This window comes from Meleagris gallopavo, chromosome 4 (genome assembly GCF_905368555.1).
Source record: "Meleagris gallopavo chromosome 4, MGAL_WU_HG_1.1, whole genome shotgun sequence".
NCBI lineage: Eukaryota > Metazoa > Chordata > Aves > Galliformes > Phasianidae > Meleagris > Meleagris gallopavo.
The window spans coordinates 34,104,151-34,125,640 of NC_139407.1; the positions used below are offsets into that span (position 1 = coordinate 34,104,151).

At 37.3% G+C, this 21,490-nt stretch overlaps 1 protein-coding gene across 6 annotated transcripts in view; it reads left to right on the top strand.

Annotated features, from left to right (window-relative positions):
* Positions 1-21,490, top strand: part of PRDM5 (PR/SET domain 5) — an 88,994-nt gene that overhangs the window by 10,503 nt on the left and 57,001 nt on the right. For all 6 annotated transcript variants that reach the window (XM_085222821.1, XM_085222817.1, XM_085222822.1 and 3 more), the window contains exons 3-4: positions 6,944-7,066; positions 19,214-19,397. In XM_085222821.1, the coding sequence (XP_085078947.1) occupies positions 6,944-7,066; positions 19,214-19,397 (307 nt within the window). The remainder of the gene's footprint in view (positions 1-6,943; positions 7,067-19,213; positions 19,398-21,490) is intronic.

Sequence of the window (21,490 nt, forward strand, 5' to 3'; positions counted from 1 at the left end):
TTGTGAACCATTCTGTCTTTGACGAAGTCAATTAATGTCATGAAGCAGCCGGAGATTCATTAGTATGAAAAAAATGTTGCTCTGTGTTTTGGTTGGAGGAAAATGTGTATCACCTATGAGCCAGTATTTCTTCATCACATAACAGCAGCTGCTGTGTTAAGTTTCTCTTTCAGTTATTACTTTAATACTTTCTATAGTGACATTAAAATGTGAGTTTCTATTCTGTGAAGTAGGTCTGAAACTCAGGATGCAGAAGCATTGCTACTAGCTGTTTTATACCATTAACAATAAAAACAATGTTTTCTGCTAATTAAAAAAAAAAAAAACACAAAAAATGTGAAAACAGAACTTGAGTGAACATAGTTTTTTTTTAAAATTTGTAAACATTTAGAAAATGGTTTCCCAGAAAGCAGGTGACATGTTAACTGCCTTCAGCAAGGATGACCATCTGCTTATTTTCCGTGAAGTTTTTTTCCTTCTTTTCTTGCCAGATGTGTACAGTATGGTGCAATTGCACTCATGAACATTTCTAAGTAGCACATGTAACACCTTGAATGCATTTTGAAAATCTGTAGATAATTCTAGTCAGCATGAAATGCTGGCAAATGGAGTAGTGATGGTGTGGATGGGCATTACAAACATCTTAGGCATTACTGGGATGTTTGTAGGGTTTCATCTGGTAGCTTATACAATTTTTGTTCCCCCTAATACTTTTATAGTGATACAATATTTGCTATTGCAGTATAGTCCGGTGATATCCTGGTTGATCTTGAGGTAAACCCACCTGTATGGTGGCAGTGAATGTCAGATATTTCATCTTATTGTAAAGATATTTGACTGAACTGACACCTTGTGTGTTAATTGTCAAGGGGATGATAAGTATAGGCCACTGTGCCTATACTTAAATTTGAAGGGAATTGCTACTTAATTATTTGGCCTGTGAAACTAATGACGACTGCATTTCTGTTAACATTACTCCGTGGTAGTAAATGGAAACTCCAATTTATCTCCATTACAGATTACAGAAATCACAGGAACATCTTGACCACAGTTGTCAAAAACGCCTTTTCAGTTCTATTTCTAGCTCTTTTAACAGGTTTCTCATGTTGACCATCAGCATATTATACCCTTCTAGGTCTTTGTCAATCTATGAAGATGACTAAATTCTCTATTATTTAGAAGCTGTCTAATGTAGACAGGTGGCAGATTCAGATATAGCAATATTAAAATAGGAATATGTTCACAAGCATTAAAAAATTGATCCTACTTAAGAAAATTTTCAGGGAACCTCAATCTTGTAAAAAATCTTCTGCCTCTTTTTTAAATATTTGATAGCTATCAAGAAAGAAACATTATAATCATTCATATTTCTGAGGAAAATGCAGTCATTTGCTTGCAGATTATTTAAGAAAATACTCCTTAAGACATTTTCTGCTTTAGTTTGTGATATACAAAAGTGTTTTTCACTTCCTCCCCCAGTAAGGTATCCTTTGTTTTCCAACAGTTTCCTACAAGAAATAGTTGTGGTAGGCAAGTAGTCTTGAAGATTTTTGGAGTGGTTCAGTGATGGAAAAGGAGCAGACTGGGAGCAGACTGGAATTCTGTGGCAGAATGATTTCTGTTTAGTTCTTCAGGTCTCATGCGCAGTAAGTGGTACGGATGTGTGTCTGAATACTTGTAAAAGAGGGTTAGCAGATATAAACAAGACCAAGAAACCTTAGCTTATTTATTATGGAGAGTTGGCTTGTTGTGTTCTGGAAAATTAATTGCTGAGTCTTTGTTCTGTGGGAGTAGAGAGAGAAATTGCGGTATTTTTAAGTTTCTTGTGGAACACATAAGCAGCTTGACAGTCTTCTTATTTTCTTTTTCTCTTGCTGTTATAGCTTGCATAACTGCCAGGATTGTGGTGATAAACTGAAGCTATTATCATACATGCTTTTCAGTACTGCTGATGGGGAATGCAGGAGGAAATTTCCAGTCACTGTGGCAAGCAGAATTTTGTGGTCCAATAGAGCAATGACTGTCTTAGTGACAGCCATTTTTGATCCTGTCTCCTTCTAAGTATGAAAAAGTATGAGCCAAGTGAAAGCATTTTATTTTTTATTTGTTCATCTATTTTACTAGTGTGATTTCCTTGTTTGGTGGTTGTGTCACAAAGCAAAAGGCTGACTGAGGACTCAAGTGGGCTGCTGTTGGAGAGTGAGTCCTTTGGGACATACTCCAATTGTCATTGCAATTCATTAATAGTTCAGTATGGATAATATTTAAGTACACTTACTTTCAACTGAATATATTATAGAGTCCAACTGTTTATTTTGTTCAACCACCATGATTAGTTTGTACTGCCTTTTAGTTTGAAGAGTATACTTGCAAAGCAAAACTAGTCTGTTTGTTTGTTTGGATTTTAAAAAATAAATAGATAAAGTTTGATATTTTCTGCTATGGTGCTCAAAGACTATTTACACACTTAAAACACTCACTCGTCCATCTAACTGGTGAGGAAAGGAATGGTAAATATCATCAATCCAGTCTGTGTTAAGCATGATGTTTTGACTGTGTTTCTCTATTTTTTTTTTTCCTTCCTCACTTTTGTGTATTTAATGCAATATTATTTCTTTATGAGGTGGAAAAAAGCCATAGGAAGTATAGCATGTTTTTGAAGAATTTATTTTATTCTTTTATCAATAGTTTCCTTCTGTGTTAAGTCTTGCTTTGTATTTGACATCTCTTCATGAATTGGCAGAGATGACCACATATTACTGCTGTGAATATAAATCATTGCTACATAGTTTAAGAATCAAGCAAATGCAGGAGAATGGATGAAAAGCTAGTAGTGTAAAGTATGCTTTTTATAATAGGATCTTGATTCTTTTTCTAATCCCAAGATCTGACAGAAACCTTTGTAGGACCGGTGTGGTGGGCCTCCGTAATGCAGTCTTTAGTAGCTGAAGCTAAGTCATAGAGCCATTAGCTTGACTTCAATTGCTCACAGATGTTCATCTTCACTGTTAACTATTATTACTCAGGCCAAGTGAAGTTTTGCTTTGTGGGAGTTTCGAAGAGGGTGATTATTACAGTATAATTGATGCAGTAGTTCTGTGAGGAAGGGGGTAGGAACTTTTCAAAAGGTAAATACACCATTTACATATATTTTTGTGTAAAGTTGGGACTCACTTTTATGGTTTGCAGTTATTCTGCCCAAATTACTGGTGAAGCCAACAGGTCCAGCAAGGAGCAGATATTATTTCCTAGTGGAATAGTCAGCAAATTGCAGAATAGCTAAGCTTGGAAAGGACCTCTGGAGGTTATCTGGTCCAACTCCCTTTTTCTGGCAGATCCACTTAGAGCCAGTTTTCTAGGACTGTGTCTAGACAACTCTTGAGTAGTTCCAAGAATGAAGACCCTGCAGCCTCTCTAGAGAAGGTGTTCTAGCACTTAGTGTTAGATAATATTGTTTCCAGGTGTGTTTAAGTCTGTAGATTTGACACTTCTGCCTTTGGTTGATCTGTGTGTTTGAAAGTTGAATAACTTTTAAAATTTAGAATATTGGCACCTTTTCATGATACGTGCTTCTTAAGATATGTCTTCCTTTAAAAGAACTGTAATATATTTCAAATACTTACATTTTTTTGCAGAGCCACAGTAGGTTTCTTGTATTAATCTGAGAGCAATATGCTGTCATCAGTTATTATGATAATTAAATACAGTTCTTTTTTCTAACAGTATCTTAAAAGTATAGGTAACTTAAGCAGACGTACTGAAGAAATATTGCATCTGTAAAAAACAAACACAGCAAGAATGTGAACAATTTAAATACAAAGCCATGATGACAATCTAATTTTGATCTTGCATAGCTGAAATCCCTAGCTCTTAGGAAGTACTTACTCTGGAAACTTCTTGTTGATGGATGAAAATATGTTCCTCATATAAATAAATCATATGGAATTTTTGTAGTTCCTGTGACCTTTCTTCATGGCTTTCTGTCTTCTGTTTCAGAAAGATTCAAAAAAAAAAAAAAAAAAAAGATACACTATTTAAAAGAAAACAAGGAAGCAATTTTTAATATATCATAAAGGGAGCTGTATTATTTCAGCAGTATTTCTTTGCATTTTAAGAGTGAAGAATCACTTGATTAAAATTAGGTTTCTCTTTCTATTCCTAGTTTTGACAATGCAAGCTAGTATTTTGTCACAATCATAGAAATTCTGTGGATCTGCGATGATACACAAAAGCTCCTGGTGTGGACATTGTGTCTTAAGTAATTCCTTCTTTAAAAAAATTGCTAACAGAAATACCAGATAATTTGTTAGATCTGGTGTTACAAATATTAGTAAATATTATTTGAAGACATTGGTTCTGCTACTACTGATGCTCTGGAGTGAGAACATGCAATGACTCATTCATCTGTTAAAGCTGTTGTGCTTACATGTGCCTTCAGTTCTACAGCACCACTTTTAAGAGTTGATTCTTCATTTAGTGAACTAAATCTGAGTGTGTTTGTTTGCCATACTAAATAATTTATGCCCCTTCACCTATGTAGTATGTCAGTTTGTTGTTACTGAAATCATTATTTCAGGCCAGCATAGAATCATAGAATGCTTTGGTTTAGAAGGAACCTTAAAAAATCATCTAGTTGCAATCCTTATGCTGTGGATTGCCACCCATTAGATCGGGCTACCCAGGACCCCATCCAACCTGGCTTTCAACACCTCCAGACATCCACAGATTCTCTGGGCCTCACCACCCTCATCATAAAGGATTTCTTTCTAATATCAAATATAAATCAACCATCTTTTAGTGTAAAACTGTTAACCCTTGTCCTGTTGCTACACTCTGCAAAAAGAGTTTCTCTTCAGTTTTCCTGTAGACCCCCCCTTAGGTACCAGAGGGCTGCTACAAGGTGTTCTTGGAACCCTCTCTTCTCTGACTGAAAAAATTAAGACTGACTGATAATCACTGGGGCTACATATTTATATTTCTCTTGAATAGGTGTATATGAAAGATGTTCAGCTGAGTCGTAGAATAGGGTATGCGAAATAGTTAAATGCATTTGTACTGTTCTGAAGATAGTTCTTATGATGTGTGTAAGGGGAAAAAAAAACAACTGAAAAAACACTATGGGAGACTTAGGAGGGAAGTTTATATTACGAAATACAGTTTCGAAAAAATGTTTTATGAGTTTCTGGGATATTTAGTATTTATGTGATACAATTATGTTAGCAGTAGTGCTGACAATACTGAAATGGTATTTTCTGGATTTGGAATTCCACAGAACCACAGGGGTTGGAAAGGACCTCAATAGATACTGAGTTCAACCCCTGTGCTAAAGAAGGCACCACACAATAGGTCACATAGATAAGTATCCAGACAGGTCGTCTTGAATATCTCCATAGAAGGAGATTCCAATCTCTCTGACCAATCTGTTCCAGTGCTCCATTGCTCTTCTTATTGTGAAGAAGTTCTTCCACATGTTAGTACAGCACTTCCTATGTTCAATTTTAGGCCACTGTTCCTTGTCCTATTGCTATGCACCACTGAGAAGAGCTTGACTTCATCTATTTGCCTCCCACCTCTCTTTAGATAATTATGAATATTTCTCAGCTCCCCTCCCAGTCTTCTTTTTCCCTAGCAGAACAGACTTCATAGGGGAGATACTCCAGGCCGTTTATCATCCTTGTGACCCTCTGCTGGACAACTTCTAGGAGATCCCTTTCCTTTTTGAACTGAGGAGCCCAGAACTGGACACAGTACTCCAGATGTGGCCTCACCAGGGCAGAAGAAAGTGGGAGGATCACTTCCCTCAGCCTACTGGCCATACTCTTTTAAACTCACCCCAGGATACCATTGGCCTTCTTGGGTACAAGGGCACACTGCTGGCTTATGGCCAACCCGTTGACCACCAGGACCCTAAGGCCTTTCTCCACAGAGCTCATCTCCAGCAGGTCATTTCCTATCCATGAGGTTATTCCTTCCCAGGTGCAAGACTCTACACTTGCTCCTGTTAATCCTCATCTGGTTTTTCCCTGCCAACTCTCCAACCCGTTCAAGTCTTGCTGAATGGTAGCACAACCTTCCATAGTGTCAGTCACTCCTCTCAGCTTTGTATCATCAGCAGACTTGCTGAGGGAGGACTCCATCAACAATCTGGATGAAGGAATAAAGATGTTGAACAAGACCAGAGCCAGAAGCGACCTCTGCGGAACACAGCTAGTTAGAGGCCTCCAACAGGACTTTATGCTGCTGATAACAACTCTCTGAGCTCTGCCAGTCAGCCATTTCACAGTCCACCTCACTGTCCAGTCATCTATTCCACACTTTCTATATTTCATAACAAGGATGTTGTGGGAGATGGTGTCAAATGCCTTGCTGAAGTCAAGATACAAAACATTCTCTGCTCTCCCCCTATCTATCTACCCAGTGATGACATCATACATGGCTACCAGGTTGGTCAAGCATAATTTCCCCTTGGTGAATCTATGTTGACTCCTCCTGATAACTTTCTTTTCTTTCAATAGCTTGGAGGTGGCATCTGGAACAGGTTGTTCTGTCACCTTTCCAGGGATGAAGGTGATACTAACTGCCCTGTAGATTCCCAGATTCTCCTTCTTGCCCATTTTGAAAACTAGAGTGATGTTGACTGTTCTCCAGTCTTCAGGCACTAATCCTGTTTGCCAAGATCTTTCCAAGATGATAAAAGGTGGTTTAGCAATCACCTCTACCAATACACGTATTCTCTCAGTACATGTGAGTGCATCCCATTGAGGCCCATGGGTTTCTTGTATGAGGAAGAATTGTACTTGGTATAAAGAAGCATGAGGAGGAATACTTGTTTTATGCGAGATTCATTTGCTGAATACCAGCATGCCTTAATGTTTTGTATGTTAGTGTGTTTGGTAGATGTGCTAGATGCTAAGTTAATTTTCCTTATTTTGAAATGTTTCAGGTTCGTGGCAGTAAAGGTGAAGTACTTTATATCCTGGATGCAAGCAATCCCCGCCATTCTAATTGGCTGCGTTTTGTCCATGAGGCTCCATCACAGGAACAAAAGAATCTGGCTGCAATCCAGGTAGATTTGGTACATTCCTACCATTTGCTTTCTGTTACTAACTTGATCTCCTGTTCAATCTTTATCTCATGCAGAAAAAACATCTGAGAAACATAACCTTCCTTTTCTTATCTTTCCTTTTTGGAGGTGAACACTTGTGCTTAAATATGGTACCATAAATAAAAGATGTAAAGACTGAAGGAGCTGCTAGTTAAAATCTGATATTCTTTGAAAGATTTATATTAATCCACTGAGATGAAATTGCACTAAGTAAATTATATGAACTTTTTCTCATTTACAGTAAAATGAACAGTTTACATTTAGAAAAAATCATTTCCGGTGTAGTTCATGGACTTCTATAACGACAGCCAATTTTTCTCACTACAGCCTTTCTCAGTCCAATTAAGCTTTTGCCTGAATGCAGTTGTTTCTTCTCATGGTGGAAATTAGAAATGTAACTATGTAGCTCTATAGTTGTCTAAATCAAGATTAGTGATTCAGAGATCTACCTGTGTTTTGTGCTGAACTCAGGTATGGACTTAAGTGTGAGAAAAGCAAAATCTTACCTTTTCTTTATAGTTTGTTTAAAATGTAATGCAGCATTTTGCCAAATTTGATAGCAAGCACGATGCTTAAATTATTCCAGTAGAAAACAGAGAGTTCAAGAGTCTAATTATCTGATAGGATGATCATGCAGTGCTTGAGGATAAGTTAATAAAAGAAGATCATTTTCTTTTTCTAGTCTTGGCAGCAGATCTGAATTTATCCAGCTTATTTTTTATTTTTATATTTCTCATTTGCAACATTGTGTGGTAATGAGTTCCATTGTTTTAATTACATATTATGTGAAACGTGCTTATGTTTTTCTTTTAGCGACTTTTTAATTTCACTTGATTTCTCTTCATCCGTGTGTGACAGCGAATAGTCACTTTGTTCCTTATCCTTTGCCATCCCTGATTTTATAGAACACTATTATATCCTTTCAATTTTATTTGACAGCTCTTTTCTCAAGCTGAAGAATCTTAGTCTGTTTAATCTGTTAATTTTTGGAAGCATTCTGTGACTTTGCAGAATGATAACAAAGGTAGCCATATTTTTCTAGTTATAGCTATTGTCCTCTTAAGAGATTATGAAGTAAACAAGCTCTTGGAGTATATATATATATTTTTTTACACAACTCAGTAAAATAATTTTCAATCCCCCATAAGCAAAAATTACTATGCTGTGTTATATTTTCTTTTGTTATATTTTTCTTTTGTCTTTTTGTATTCTTGCCAAAAAGCTGTTCCAAGTTAAAACAACATGTACGTATGCAGATTTTGATACATACATAAAACAAAGGAGCCTCAAAGACCATTCAATTCCAACCTCCTTACTGTGGACAGGGTTCCCACTGTCAAGGTGAGGCTCTCCAAGGCCCAATCCAACCTTGTCTTGAACGCCTCCAGATATGGGGCATCCAAAGCTTCTCTGGGCAACCTGTTCTAAGAGCTCCCCACCCTCTGAGTAAAGAATATCCCCCTAACATGCAATCTAAATCTCCCTTTTAGTTTAAAAACATTCCCCCTTGTTCTATCACTATATGCCTTCGTAAAAATCAGTAAAAAGGAGAAACATTAGAAAAACAGTATAAATGTTTATCAGCATTTCTTAAAATTCTAGTTCTGCTTTTTTGTCTTGAAATGATTTTTTTCTCTAGGATTTTCCTGCAGATCCCTGAGAAATGATTAAAAAGAAGTTATTCTGAAGCCAATCAAAAATATTTTTAATACTTCTATTTGCTGAGAAAACAAATACCATTTCAAATGAAGTAAAACAAGAAAAATGTTTAACTAAAAAAAAAAAAGAAGAATAAAAAAAAAGATTAGTTAAGTTCCAGGATGTAGTTTTGTGGAAGGTGCACAGTGATGGCACTCAGTACTTGTTACTTCAATTTTTGTGCTGAAGATCTGATGCTTCCTTGAATATCATATTCTCTAGAGCGGCTCTTTGCTTGTTTGGTTTTGAAGCGTGCACTGTCCAGTGAGATTTCTGTTGCCAGTTCTTATAGACTTCATATGTCCTCCCTCTTTTTGTTTCAGCAGTGAGCCTTTCTATGAATTTCCATTCTGCTGTTCAACTGCATCTCTTCTCCCTAGCAATTTGATTTGTTATCTGCCTTCACTTGATTTGCACCTCCTACTTTCTAAAGCTCTGGTTTTACTGAATGGCAGTCTGAGGTTTACATCTGCAGCTTTTTTTCAAGGTGATCCTGTGTAAATGAAAATTCAAGGATGATCTCTCTAGAAACTAGAGGTATATCTACTGCTGTTTTCCAGACCAATTTGTTTCTCTCCAAGTAATAATCTTCACATATCTCTGGCATGCTGTTGCTATCTGAAAATATCTGCAGTTTTGCTTTTGATATTGTTTCTTTGTACTTCGTTATTGTTCCTGTTTTACTTTGCTACCGACAGCTTTATCATCAGTTTATCCTTTGGATCTGTATGCTTGTAATCTTTGGATCAGGCTTCTTTAGGTCCTTGCATCTAGGCTGCAGTTTAGTTTTGAGTAATGTTAAGGGTGTTCACTACTCACCCATTCAGCAAAAACCTCTTGTCAGTAATTGACTGAGTGCTTTGTTATGATTTTCCATGATGTGTGTGGCAAGTCAATGGGTAATTTAATATGATTGCTGCCTGTGAAATTATTTCTGTATTTTTTTCCTTCTTTCTTGTTCTTTCTGTTATATCAAGGCTTCAAACATGAAGATTTCTAGCATGATTTGTTGTCCTGCTTACAGCACTAACTATGAAAGACCATCATACGTGGTCATCAGTTCTAGGCATTAGTCAAATATGTATTATAATCACTGAATAGTCAGTGTGATAGTATATTACAGTCAGTGTTGGCAAATGTGAGGTAAGCTTCACAAGAGGGAGCAATGTGAACAATTAATCTTTGTTATTACATTTTAAATAAAACAGTAAAATAAACTGAATTTCTGAACAAGTCTTAATAGAATGTCACATCCAGTGCTTTTATTAATGAAAATGGTCATTTAAAGAAAGGAAAAGTATCATGAACACAAATTAATGAACACAAACAAAAATTTACTGAGTCATCACTTTTCTTTTTAAGTGCCATTGATTAACAACTGACAACACTTGTATATTCTTTGTGAGTGAACACATGCATTTAACTACAGGTAGCACGAATAGGTACTGCTTATGTTAAGTAAAGCTAAAAATACACATATTTCCTTTCAGGGTTTTGTTTCACTTTAGCAAATCCCAAAGCACCTATATTCCTCTTGGGAAGAAGAAAGCCCACATATCCATGAGTATTTTAATTCCATAATCTTTGTATCTTTGTACTTAATGATAGGCAGTAGTACTTTGCTTTATGAAATCAGTGGACAACATGCCAGTGGAAAATTTCCAGTATTCTTTACTCTGAATTGTGAGTTGCCTGCTTACCACAAGGACAACAGAATGATGTTTTACAAAGAGGGGAAAGGTATAAACTGTGTTAAAAAGCTTCATTACAACTATGTTGAGAAGTTGCATTTCAAAACAAATACCTAGATAATTAAAAGGCTAAAAGAATTCAAAATACAGATTACTACATCAAACAAAATAAAAGCTTTATCTTAAAGAATGATTATGCTTTATATAATAAAGTAGAATATGTCTGCATAATTACAGAAAACCAATTATCTAACTAAGAAAAGAAAATAGAATAGTTAGAGGTGGTTAAAGAAATTGTGTTCTCGGAAGCACATTATAATTACCCTTGAGAAATATAAAACTCCTCAAGACGCTTTTATTAGTGAAGAATTTTTGAGTTTAGTGGGGAGTTTTAAATGAGTATTTGACTTTTCTCTTTTAGTTTTGCTTACTTTCTGAGGTGAATCTTTACTGATGAATCTCACAAATCAACAATGATTACTTAAAAAATAATTGATCATTTATGATACTAGCCTGTAAAATGAGAAAATAAAGCTTGTATGCTTCACAGTTCCCCTTTCAAAATTTCCTAGGGAACTTTGTATGAACTAACAAATATGTAAATGGAAGCCAAACGAGTCCTTTTTTTTTTATTCCCTCTATTGCTAATTTTCACTAATTCCCTTTCCCACTAGTTTTTTTTAGTAGTCTCCAAACACTCCAACAGGAGCTTTTTGGTCTGCTGTGAAAACACATTGTTTCACTTCAGTATTGATAAACATTATAATCTTATATTCAAAATAAAGTTATGAGTTCATTGTTTGATGCTTAGTGCTTGGTATTCTGTTTCAAGGAAAAAAAATCTGGATACCTATGCCTCTGTATACAAATAAGGTAAACCACACCCTGAGATTGACTGGAAAATATGATTAATTCATCACAGGTTAATAGTATACAGTGATTAAATTTAGATCTTGTACAAAATGCTTACTCTGTGGTAAAAAGGCATGGGAATTACTTTATATAATGGTGCTTTTTTTTTTTTTAATGCAATACTTAGTAAAACATGTAGTAAAATGTTCTGGAGAGATCTTCTGGTGACACTGTGGGGTGCGTGTTGGTCACTGACTTCTGGCACTGCTCAATGGTGGAGCAGTGATGTTTAAGTTCTTTGACTAGGAACATCCAGCACATATCATTAACAGCTCTTTTGTCAGTTGTGCCAATATGTTGCTGCTAGAAAATAACAAAAGAGGTTGGAGGGCAGCAGCACGGATTGTTTTTTCTAGGCATTTTGCGGTTGAATTGCTGCAGGGCTTCTAACTTATTTCAAGTATTTATTAAATGAATTAATCCCCTATTATATTTAAAGTAGCTTCAGGTTTACGACTTCTGCATTAACAGAAACTGTACTATTTGTAATCTTTTTTTGCCTTGGGTTATTCCTTATCTATTTACTTATAAATATTACTTCGGATATGTAGCAAAAAATACGTTGTAATTATAATAATCTAAGGAAAATGGCTCCTATGAAAAAATCTGCATTTTTTTCCCATTTTTTGGAGTGATTTGAAGTATTACATCTTCATTATTCTTTTATACAGAATGCATAAACTTATCTGTTTTTCAGTTGTATTTTTATTAAACACTCTGTGCTGGAGATTACTTTGTGAAAAACATTCTGATGTTAACACCAAAACTGTTTTACAAACAGCATCACAGAATTTTAAATACAAATATTATTTCATTAATAAGCAGGCAATGAGTCAGTCTAATATAGCTCAGAAAATCATGAGTTAGAATAATAATTAGCAAAAACTGATATGAAGGAGGATATCTACTGTGAATAGGTAGCATGGTTTGAAGTTGTATTTCATGAGTCTAACAGAGGACTATTAGTATGTGAGAGAGAATGCTATAGTAAGCGTAGTAAATCTGGATGATCTAAAAAGCAAGAGTGACAGAAGAAACAGGGAAAGCAAAACCAAATTGTGTTACACTGCTTACTAAGTGTAAGTGTTGCTGAACAGTTTTGTGAATGCCTGAATTTTACTGGCAGCTTCAGCATTACAAAGGAGAGATAGTATTTTGGAAGCAGTTTAAGAATCAAAATGAACGTAATTGGAGGGGAGAATTCAAAAGTATATTGATTCTTGAATTCTTCAGTAGGAAAGAGGAAAAATTTTAATTTAAGAGTGACACACATTTATCTGTATTTAATTATATACTAGTGCTGTTGAGTTAGTCTGTTACTGAAGAGAGGTGATCCTTTCATGTACCTGGCACTGGTGAGACCTTACCTTGAGTTCTCTGTCCATTTTTGGGCTCCCCAGCACAAAAAAGATATGAAGATGCTGAGAGTCCAGTGAAGGACCACACAGATGATGAAGGGATTGGAATGCCTCTCCTCTGAGGAAAGACAGGGAGAGCTGGGACTGCTTAGTTTGGAGAAAAAGAGACTCAGGGAGGATCTTTTTAATGTGTGCAAGTACTTTAAGGGAGGGTGCAAAAAAGGCATAGCCAGACTCTTTTGGTGCTCTGTAACAGAACAAGAGGCAGTGTGCACAAACTGGAAAACAGGAACTGTGACCATCAGGCTGTCCAGAGAGATTGTGCATTCTCTCCCATCTCTCTTGGAGATATTCAAAAGGAGCCTGGACATAGTCCTGGGCAAGCAGCTTTAGATGTCCCTACTTGAAAAGGACAGTTGGACCAGGTGACTCTGGAGATCCTTTTGTTTTGTGATTCTGAGAGAAGGTGTAACTAAACTTTTTTATTTGTTTTATTTTTATTGATGCCTTTTGTGTTCCACAGAGCCTCTAAAGAAGAGTAAATTGTAGCATCTCTGTTTAGGTTCCTAAAGGTTTATTAACCCCTGCTAGTAGAGCATTATACTAGATATGTACAAAGTACATGCCATTAAAGTGCCACATTCTGAAGGCAAGGGGAAGAAAATCTGCTTTATTTTTTGCAACAAAAGCTTTAGCAAGAAGAAGAATCAAAAGCTTTAGTGCTTCTCTCTAAAGCCACTGGAATTGTGATCTTCCTGGAATTAGGTTTTAATACACTTATCTTGCAAGGATTTTCTGAGAGAAATTGTACCACTGGGCAGAAAATACAGTTATGGTAGCATATTAAATTGCCAGCAAGGTGTCCCTAAATTAATATTTGAAAAATGTCAAAACAGAAGTGATACAAGGAGCAGATGGTGGCTGAAATGAATTCTGTAAAAGTGTCCAATCTTCTAATCAAATGGTTTCTCAGGCTTGACTGTGTGAAATTCCAAGTCAAAAGTAAAACCAGTTCCTGTATGTAGAACTCACCTTCAGTCTTTTTGCATGATGCTGATTTAAGTAGGATAGAAACTGAAACTTTTGGCTTCAAGGTTAAGATTCAAAGCCAAGTTCTATATATTTTTGTTTGTTTGTTTTAATTTCTTTTAATATTTCATTCCTTTTTTTCTTTTTTTTAGTCCCTCTTCACTAGCTGGGAAAATGGTGGAACAGGAGGTTACAACAAAAGTCAGAGAAATTAAAAGTATTTTGGTTTTTAGCTGGAAGATTGGGAAATATGTATTGAATTTAAGTGCACACTGAAGAGTGGGAGAAGTCCTTTTTCTCAGGAAAAAATATCAGTCATCCATCAGTTGTTAGGTATCATACACATTCAAATTTCTGAAGAGTTTAACTGCAAGATAATGGTATGTAGTACCACCTTTTCAGTAAAAAACATTTCTGCAGATGAAAGACTAAAAACAATGGCTTCTAATTCAATGTGAGGCAATAGCTGTAAGCAAATAATAAAGGAAAAAGAAAAAAAAAGGTCTATAATAATACAGAATGTTCAAATGGAAAGATCACAGAATGGCCAGGGTTGGAAAGGACCTCAAGGATCATGAATTTCCAACCCCCCTGCCACTTGCAAGGCCACCAACCTCCCCATTTAATATTAGACCAGGCTTCCCAGGGCCCCATCCAATCTGGCCTTGAACACCTTTGTAGGGGAGGTGCTCCAGCTCCCTGATCATCTTTGTGGCTCTCCTCTGGACCCTCTCCAACAGCTCTCTGTCTTTCTTGTACTGGGGACTCCAAACCTGGACACAATACTCCAGAAGAGCTGAGTAAAGGGGGACAATCACCTCCCTGTCCCTGTTGGCCACCTCTCTTCTGATGGAGCCCAGGATGCCATTTGCTTTTTGAGCCACAAGAGGAAACTGCTGGCTCATGTTAAGCTTTTCATCCATCAAGACCCCGAGGTCCTTCTCTGCAGGGCTGCTCTCAAAGACCGCTCCTTCCAGTCTGTATAGATGCCTGGGATTCTTCCGCCCCTTGCACTTCGCTGTGTTGAACCTCATTAGGTTCACCCGGCCCCACCTTTCAAGCCTGTTGAGGTCCCTCTGAGTAGCATCCCTTCCTTCCACTGTGTAAACTGTACCACTCAGCTGGGTGTCATCAGCAAACTTGCTGAGAGTGCACTCAATTCCGTCATCGATGTCGTTGATGAAGATGTTAAAGAGCTCTGGTCCCGAGACAGACCCCTGGGGGACACCGCTCGTTACCGGCCTCCACCTGGACATAGAGCCATTGATAACTACTCTCTGTGTGCAGTCTTTCAACCAATTTCTTATCCATTGAGTGGTCCACCCATCGAATTCACATCCCTCCAATTTGGAGATAAGGATGTGGTGGGGGACCATGTCAAAGGCCTTGCTCAAGTCCAGGTAAATGACATCAATCACCTTTCCCTTGTCCACCAATGCTGTCAATCCATCACAGAAGGTAACCAGATTGGTTAAGCATTCAGAACTGCAGTATGGGATAAGAATACAGGAGAAATGTAGGAATTACCATATTATTTTAATCTAGTTTTCTGTTCAATCTCAGTTAGATCTCAAAGATTGTCAGCCTTAACAAGTAATAGAGTAAGATCAGCAGATAAAGCTGAGGGTCCTGTGTTTCCTTTGTATTTGATTCAGGTGCTATACTTCAGATTAGATTTTGTCTAGGCTCCTGGGCAAACTGTTCCGTTACCCATTTTTGAAGAGTAGTCTGTCTGCGATCTATCTGCTTCCTGTCTGATGAGAGCCACAACCATGCTGCATGCTTAGGAGTAGGTTGTGTGGGATAGGGCTATGTGCTTTAAACAGTTGAGCCTTTGATAGTATATGAGCAATTATGAAAACAGAAAAGCTTCTTCTGGTCTTTTTGTCATCCATTTTCCCTTCCTTGCTTGGGAGGGGAAAACCTGGGTCCCCAGCAGCAACTTTGCAAGGGTTTTGTTTCACCCAAGCACTTTCAGAGGGACCTGATCCACTCTTTCTCCTGGAAGGTGTTATTTTGATTGTGCTTTTCTAGTACTGCATGTCCTTTTTGACCTTTCTGTCTGAACTTGTGGCTTTGTCTTCTTCTGCTAACCTCCCCATGAAATCACCTCCACCCATTTGCTGTCTTGGAGTTTCTGCCCTCACAGATCTTGCCTAGTTGTACTCTGGCAAGCATGAAGCCTTGAATCTGCTTGAACCTGCTGAAGGAAGATGGTGTGCAAGTTTTTATTTTTGATTTTTTTTTTCTTTTTCTTTTTTGAAGAACTACTAAAGGAGAACTGGCATAACAAGTAGGCTGAAGAGCTTCCTTGCAGGAAATTGGAGGTGGAGGAAAGCCAACTCCAACTAATACTGCTTTAAGAGCAGTGATTGTGGTCACTGTGTTTTCAGCTTTGAGGAAGTGATCGTATATGCAGACTTGAGAAGTGAGTTCATGTGAATCTAATGAGACTCACCAAGGCTAAGTGCAAGGTTGCAGCAATTGCAGATATGTGTACAGACTGGGAGAAGAATTCACTGAAAGAAGCTCTGTGGACTTGGGGATCCTGCTGGAAAAAAGCTGAACATGAGCCAGGAGTGTGTTCTTGCAGCCCCAAAGGCCCACTGTATCCTGGGCTGCATCAACAGAGAGCAGTGGCAGCAGGGAGAGGTAGATGATTGTTCCCCTCTACTCTGCCCTCTGCTCATCTGGAGTAATGAGATCTGAGGCCCCCAGTGCAAGAAAAATGTACAGTTGTTGGAGTGGGTACAGAGGAGGGCCATGAAAATGATTAGAGGGCTGGAGCACCTGTGTTATGAAAAAAGGGAGCTGAGCTTGTTTAGCTTGGAGAAGAAAAGACTCCAAGGAGACCTCATTGCAGCCTTCCAATGATGGTACAAGGCAGAATTGCTTTAAACAAAAAGAGGGGAGATTTAGGTTAGCTGTTAGGGGGAAATTCTTTACTCAGAGAGCGGTGGCACACTGGAATATGTTACCCAGAAGAGAAGCTGTAGATACCCCATCCCTGGAGGTGTTCAAAGCCAAGTTGGTTGGGACCCTGAGCAACATGATCTACTGCTTGATCTAGTAGTTGGCAACCCTGCCTATGGCATGGGAGGTAGAATCAGATGATTTTTAAGATCCCTTAAAGCTTAAGCCAATCTATGATTCTATGATGCAACTGTCTTATGCTTTTTGGATGAAACAGTATGCAGTGCTGTCAGTGCTTTTGGCCCATGTTTCCTGCCAGCTTCCTCTACTACAAAGCACAGATGTTGCTAGTAAATTGGAGAGCTATTAACATTTTTTGAATGATTTTTTTACTTCTTTCACCATGTCTGTGTGCATGTAGATAAATATACTTTATGTTGGTGGAGGGAGAGTTTTAAATTCCTTTGTGGTTTCTGGAGAACTCTCACTGCAGCTTGAGGAGCTTCTACAGTGAGGATATGTCTATTAATTAGCACTCCAAATACGTGACAATTAGCATAGATTGAAAAGCCAAACAAATTAGCTTTGGAGGAAGAATGAGAATGAACTTGAGCTGTGATTTATGTTGGGTTAGTACTGACGCTGATTGAGAGTCCTTAATACTTTTTCATTATATTTTTAAATTGACCAAAAGTACGCTAACAGGACAGAACTACGATGCCTTTTGATATGCTGTAAAAGATGTGGGAGACTGGGGAGGTAGAGAGATGATGAGGATGCAGCAATATTGATAAAATCTTGATTGCTAGGATTTATGCACTTGGTATAGATTAACAAAAAATCCTTAGTTCTGGGTGCTGTACTCTTAGATTTACTCTGTGGTGTAAGATATGTCATGTGATGTAACTGAAGAGTGCACTATTTACTTCTGTAATTCATAAGTTCTAGGGCCCTATTTTTGCCTGTGATACGTATCAAAAAATTAAAAATAAAAGTTTAAGAGAAGTTAATAATTGATGTAAGCTTATGCATGCATTTATAAGATTGTCTTGATTTCTGATAAGATTGGCATGGACAGGGATGGCTTATCCTAAATGGAGGCTGAGTGTAGGAAGACCTTTTATCTTTCCTCACATTAGAGTTGCAGGAGATTATTTGTAAATTTAAGTATTTAAGTATTCTGACATTATTGACAGAGTCGTTAAAAACAGCCACTCTTAGATGTACAAATAAGTTAGTAATGTGCTGTTAGATATGTGGACTGTGCAATGTATCTTGGAAAAACACATAATTAGTTTTGATTCAAATATGGTTGGTGAGATGAGAAAAGAAGCGGTGAATCCTGGAAGGCAGCAGCACCTACGAGTTCATTGAATTAAATAGGTTTCACTGTGACAATAACATCTGTAATATTTAACAGACCTTCTAAATAAGAGGAACCCTACATCTCTGTTGACAGTTTAAATTAATCTTAATATATTATGAGAATTAAAAATCGTTATCTTGTCCTTGTGCTGTGAGGCTTGTTATAAAGTCTACAGCTAAATGTACATTAAAGAAGCTGCAATTAACTTTCCTGGATGTAAATCAAATAAGCTTTAAGATTTATTATACTATTGGAAATTTTTCTTGCATAAACATGATTGTACTTTTGGTGCTTTGAGTAACACCCAACAAAGTTGGTTCGTATACACCAAAAAAAGCAACTCTATATATCAGATTAGGAATATAGCTGTTTTTGCTACTGCTTCCATCCCAATCTACCTTGGTAACATTAATTAAAGGCTGTTGAAGAATAAATATGTTAGGTTATGTATCTGTTTGAAAGCTTATTTGTTCATTTTGGTGAAGATTTTGCATCTTATTGTTATGTAGTTTGTTCTTTCATGTGGAATCTGGGCTTGTCTTCTGTAATTTAAACCAGCAGAGGGTTTTGATGAGATGGTTTAAAGTATATTCATTTAATAGATGTTCTTGCTAAAGTGATAGTGAGGATAACTGACAAGGGTTGAAGATCTGTTCATGAAGTGAGCTGGGAATCTTGGAAATACCCTAAAAAGCAATAAGTAAACATGCTCCTGAAAGCTGGATTCTAACTCATGTATCCAACAGAGGACCAAGCTAAAGCTTGTTCATTATTCAAATTGAATTATTTTTCTAATATTTGGACTTTTCATTTTCAAACTCTGAAATTCTTGTTAGGAAGAGTGTGGCAAGAGAGGGCAATTTTAACACCAGCTTTTTACCTTGGTCTAGACTACAGTCCTAATTGAAAAAGCTTCCTAGGTGAGACAGAACATATTTCTGAATCACAAAAGCACCTTATCCATGCAACCATGCTGGGAAAGAAATCCTAGATGGGTGTTCAAGCTTTGTGCCCTCTGGGGAATGGAGCCAGTCCTGTCATAGTTCTAGGCTATTATTAGTTCAGGGTCCCAGACTTGACTTTAAATTTTACTTTTTCTGAAGTAGTTATTTATTCTTGTTCTACTTATGGTTTGTAACAGGAAGGAGAAAATATTTTCTATCTCGCTGTGGACGATATTGAAACAGATACAGAACTTCTGATTGGTTACTTGGACAGTGACATGGAAGAAGAGGAGGAGGATGAGGAGGAAGTAACTGTTATTCAGGAAGATGAAGACAGTGGCAACAATAAAGAAGTGCAACCAGCTGGTGAAAAAATTGCAGGTGAGCAATATGTGAAAACTAGTATAGCTTGGGAGCTTAAAAATAGAATCATAGGATCACAGAATGGTTTGGGTTGGATGATATTTAAAGATCAGCTAATACCACTCCCTCTCTCCCCTTCTCCACCATGGGCAAGGAAAGCCTTTCACAAGATCACATTACCTGAAGCCCTGTCCAGTCTGGCCTTGAATACTTCCAAAGATGGGGCATCCACAGCTTCTTTGGGCAACCTGTGCCAGTACATCACCATCCTCATAGTGAAGAATTTCTCCCTTATATCTAATCTAAATCTATTGTCTTTCAGTTTAAAACCATTGCCCCTTGTCCTATCACTTACATGCCCTTCTACAAGTCTTTTTATGTCTCAGAATCCCCTGGTAAGTATTGAAGGGCTACAAGACAGTTTCTCCAGAGATTTCTCCAGGCCCTATGTGTCTCAGCTTTTTTTTTAGTAGGAGAGGTGCTCCAGCTCCCTGATAATTTTTGTTGCCCTTCTCTAGACCTGCTCAAACAGATTCATGTCTTCCTTTTGCTGAGCACCTCAGTAGTGTTGCAGGTTGGGTCTCAAGAGAGTGGAATAGAGGTCTCCTTGCCATGCTTGTTTTGATGCAACCCAAAGTACACCTGGCTTTCTAGGCTTTAAGTATGTACTGCCAGCCTACTGTACATAGCAGTACTCCATCAGTACTCCCTGTGCTTCTCTGCTTAGCTGCTCTCAATCCATTCACCGCCTGAAAGTAACAATGAAGGTAGCATTAACAAGGAAGGAAAAGAACATTAACTGTTTGTATTGGGTAACTGTATGGTTCCCCAGGTTAAGTCTGAGCTCTTCTGTGGTTTTCATCTTATTTTCAGTTGGATTGCTTCCCCTAATATGGGGTCCTCTGAGTTACCGAGTTACCAACTTAGACTGTGTGACAAGTTACCATTAATTTTTTTGAATTAAAGGAGTTAATCTCACCCAATTATAGCCTCATGAAAGGTTTATGATCTAAGTAAGATGATTCCTTCTGTTAGAAACTGAGAGAAATAAACCTTTTCATGAAACAGTTCAGCCTATCCTAAGATAAGATGTCTACAAAAGGGTAGACCTGAGATGCTATGTGATTTTATGCATAATTATGGATTGTAGAACCTAGACTTCCAGCCTAAATTGCATCTAACTTAATACTTGATATGCATTTTCAGTAATGCTGATTGTAATCTACTCAAGATAGACTGTTTGCTTGTAAGGAGAAATAGCGATGTCTGCCACCACTTCTAAGATGACAGTGAAATTCCATCTCGTGTGCACAGGGATGGAGAAATCTAAAAAGTCTGTGCCAAAGTTATGAGGCAATTGAAGTATAATGTTGCAGGTTGGCTAATAAAATTAAAAATCTAAGAAGTCCTTGATAATAAATATTGAGTACAATACCACAATTAATATTAGTATCCAAGAAAGGAGGCAAGATGGTTTCAAAAATATGCAAGGCTATAACTCTTAAGTATTCTTGTATTGAAGACTAGCTCAAAAAGTAAAGGCAATGTAAACTAGCTGAGATTTTACATAGCTGATTTGCTATAATCTGTGTTCAGTTAACTAAGCATCTTCCTTTTGGAAGAAGAAAATCTTGCTAGGTAATGTAAATCTGTACAAATTTGGAGAGTTCAAAATAAGTGCTATCTGTGGCAGGAGGAGTTATAAGCAGTCTCATTCATGATGCTGAGAAGTTGATGGGATATGATGACCCTGAATTTGCTTATTAGAGAAAAGGCAGGTAGGTCTGTTGCCCACTGCATCACGTGAGTGTCATTCTGAAAGGAAAATGGGCAAATGTTTTCCTTCAGTGATTGATTTGGTCCTCTTGCAACTGAACATTACCTAAGATGCATTACATTATGCAAGTTCTCCTCTTAACACAGACCTAATATAGTGCAATTATTTCTTATGTCAGTTTCACAGATGGCTTTATAAGATGTCTTGTGATAATTGTAAAATTTTTATAAACTTTTTTAATATTATGCTATGCAAGCTTGTCTTTTTAATATTTTGAATCAGTCTCACTTGGAACTTCGATGTAGTCATAGTATGCCAAAATTAGATAATGTTC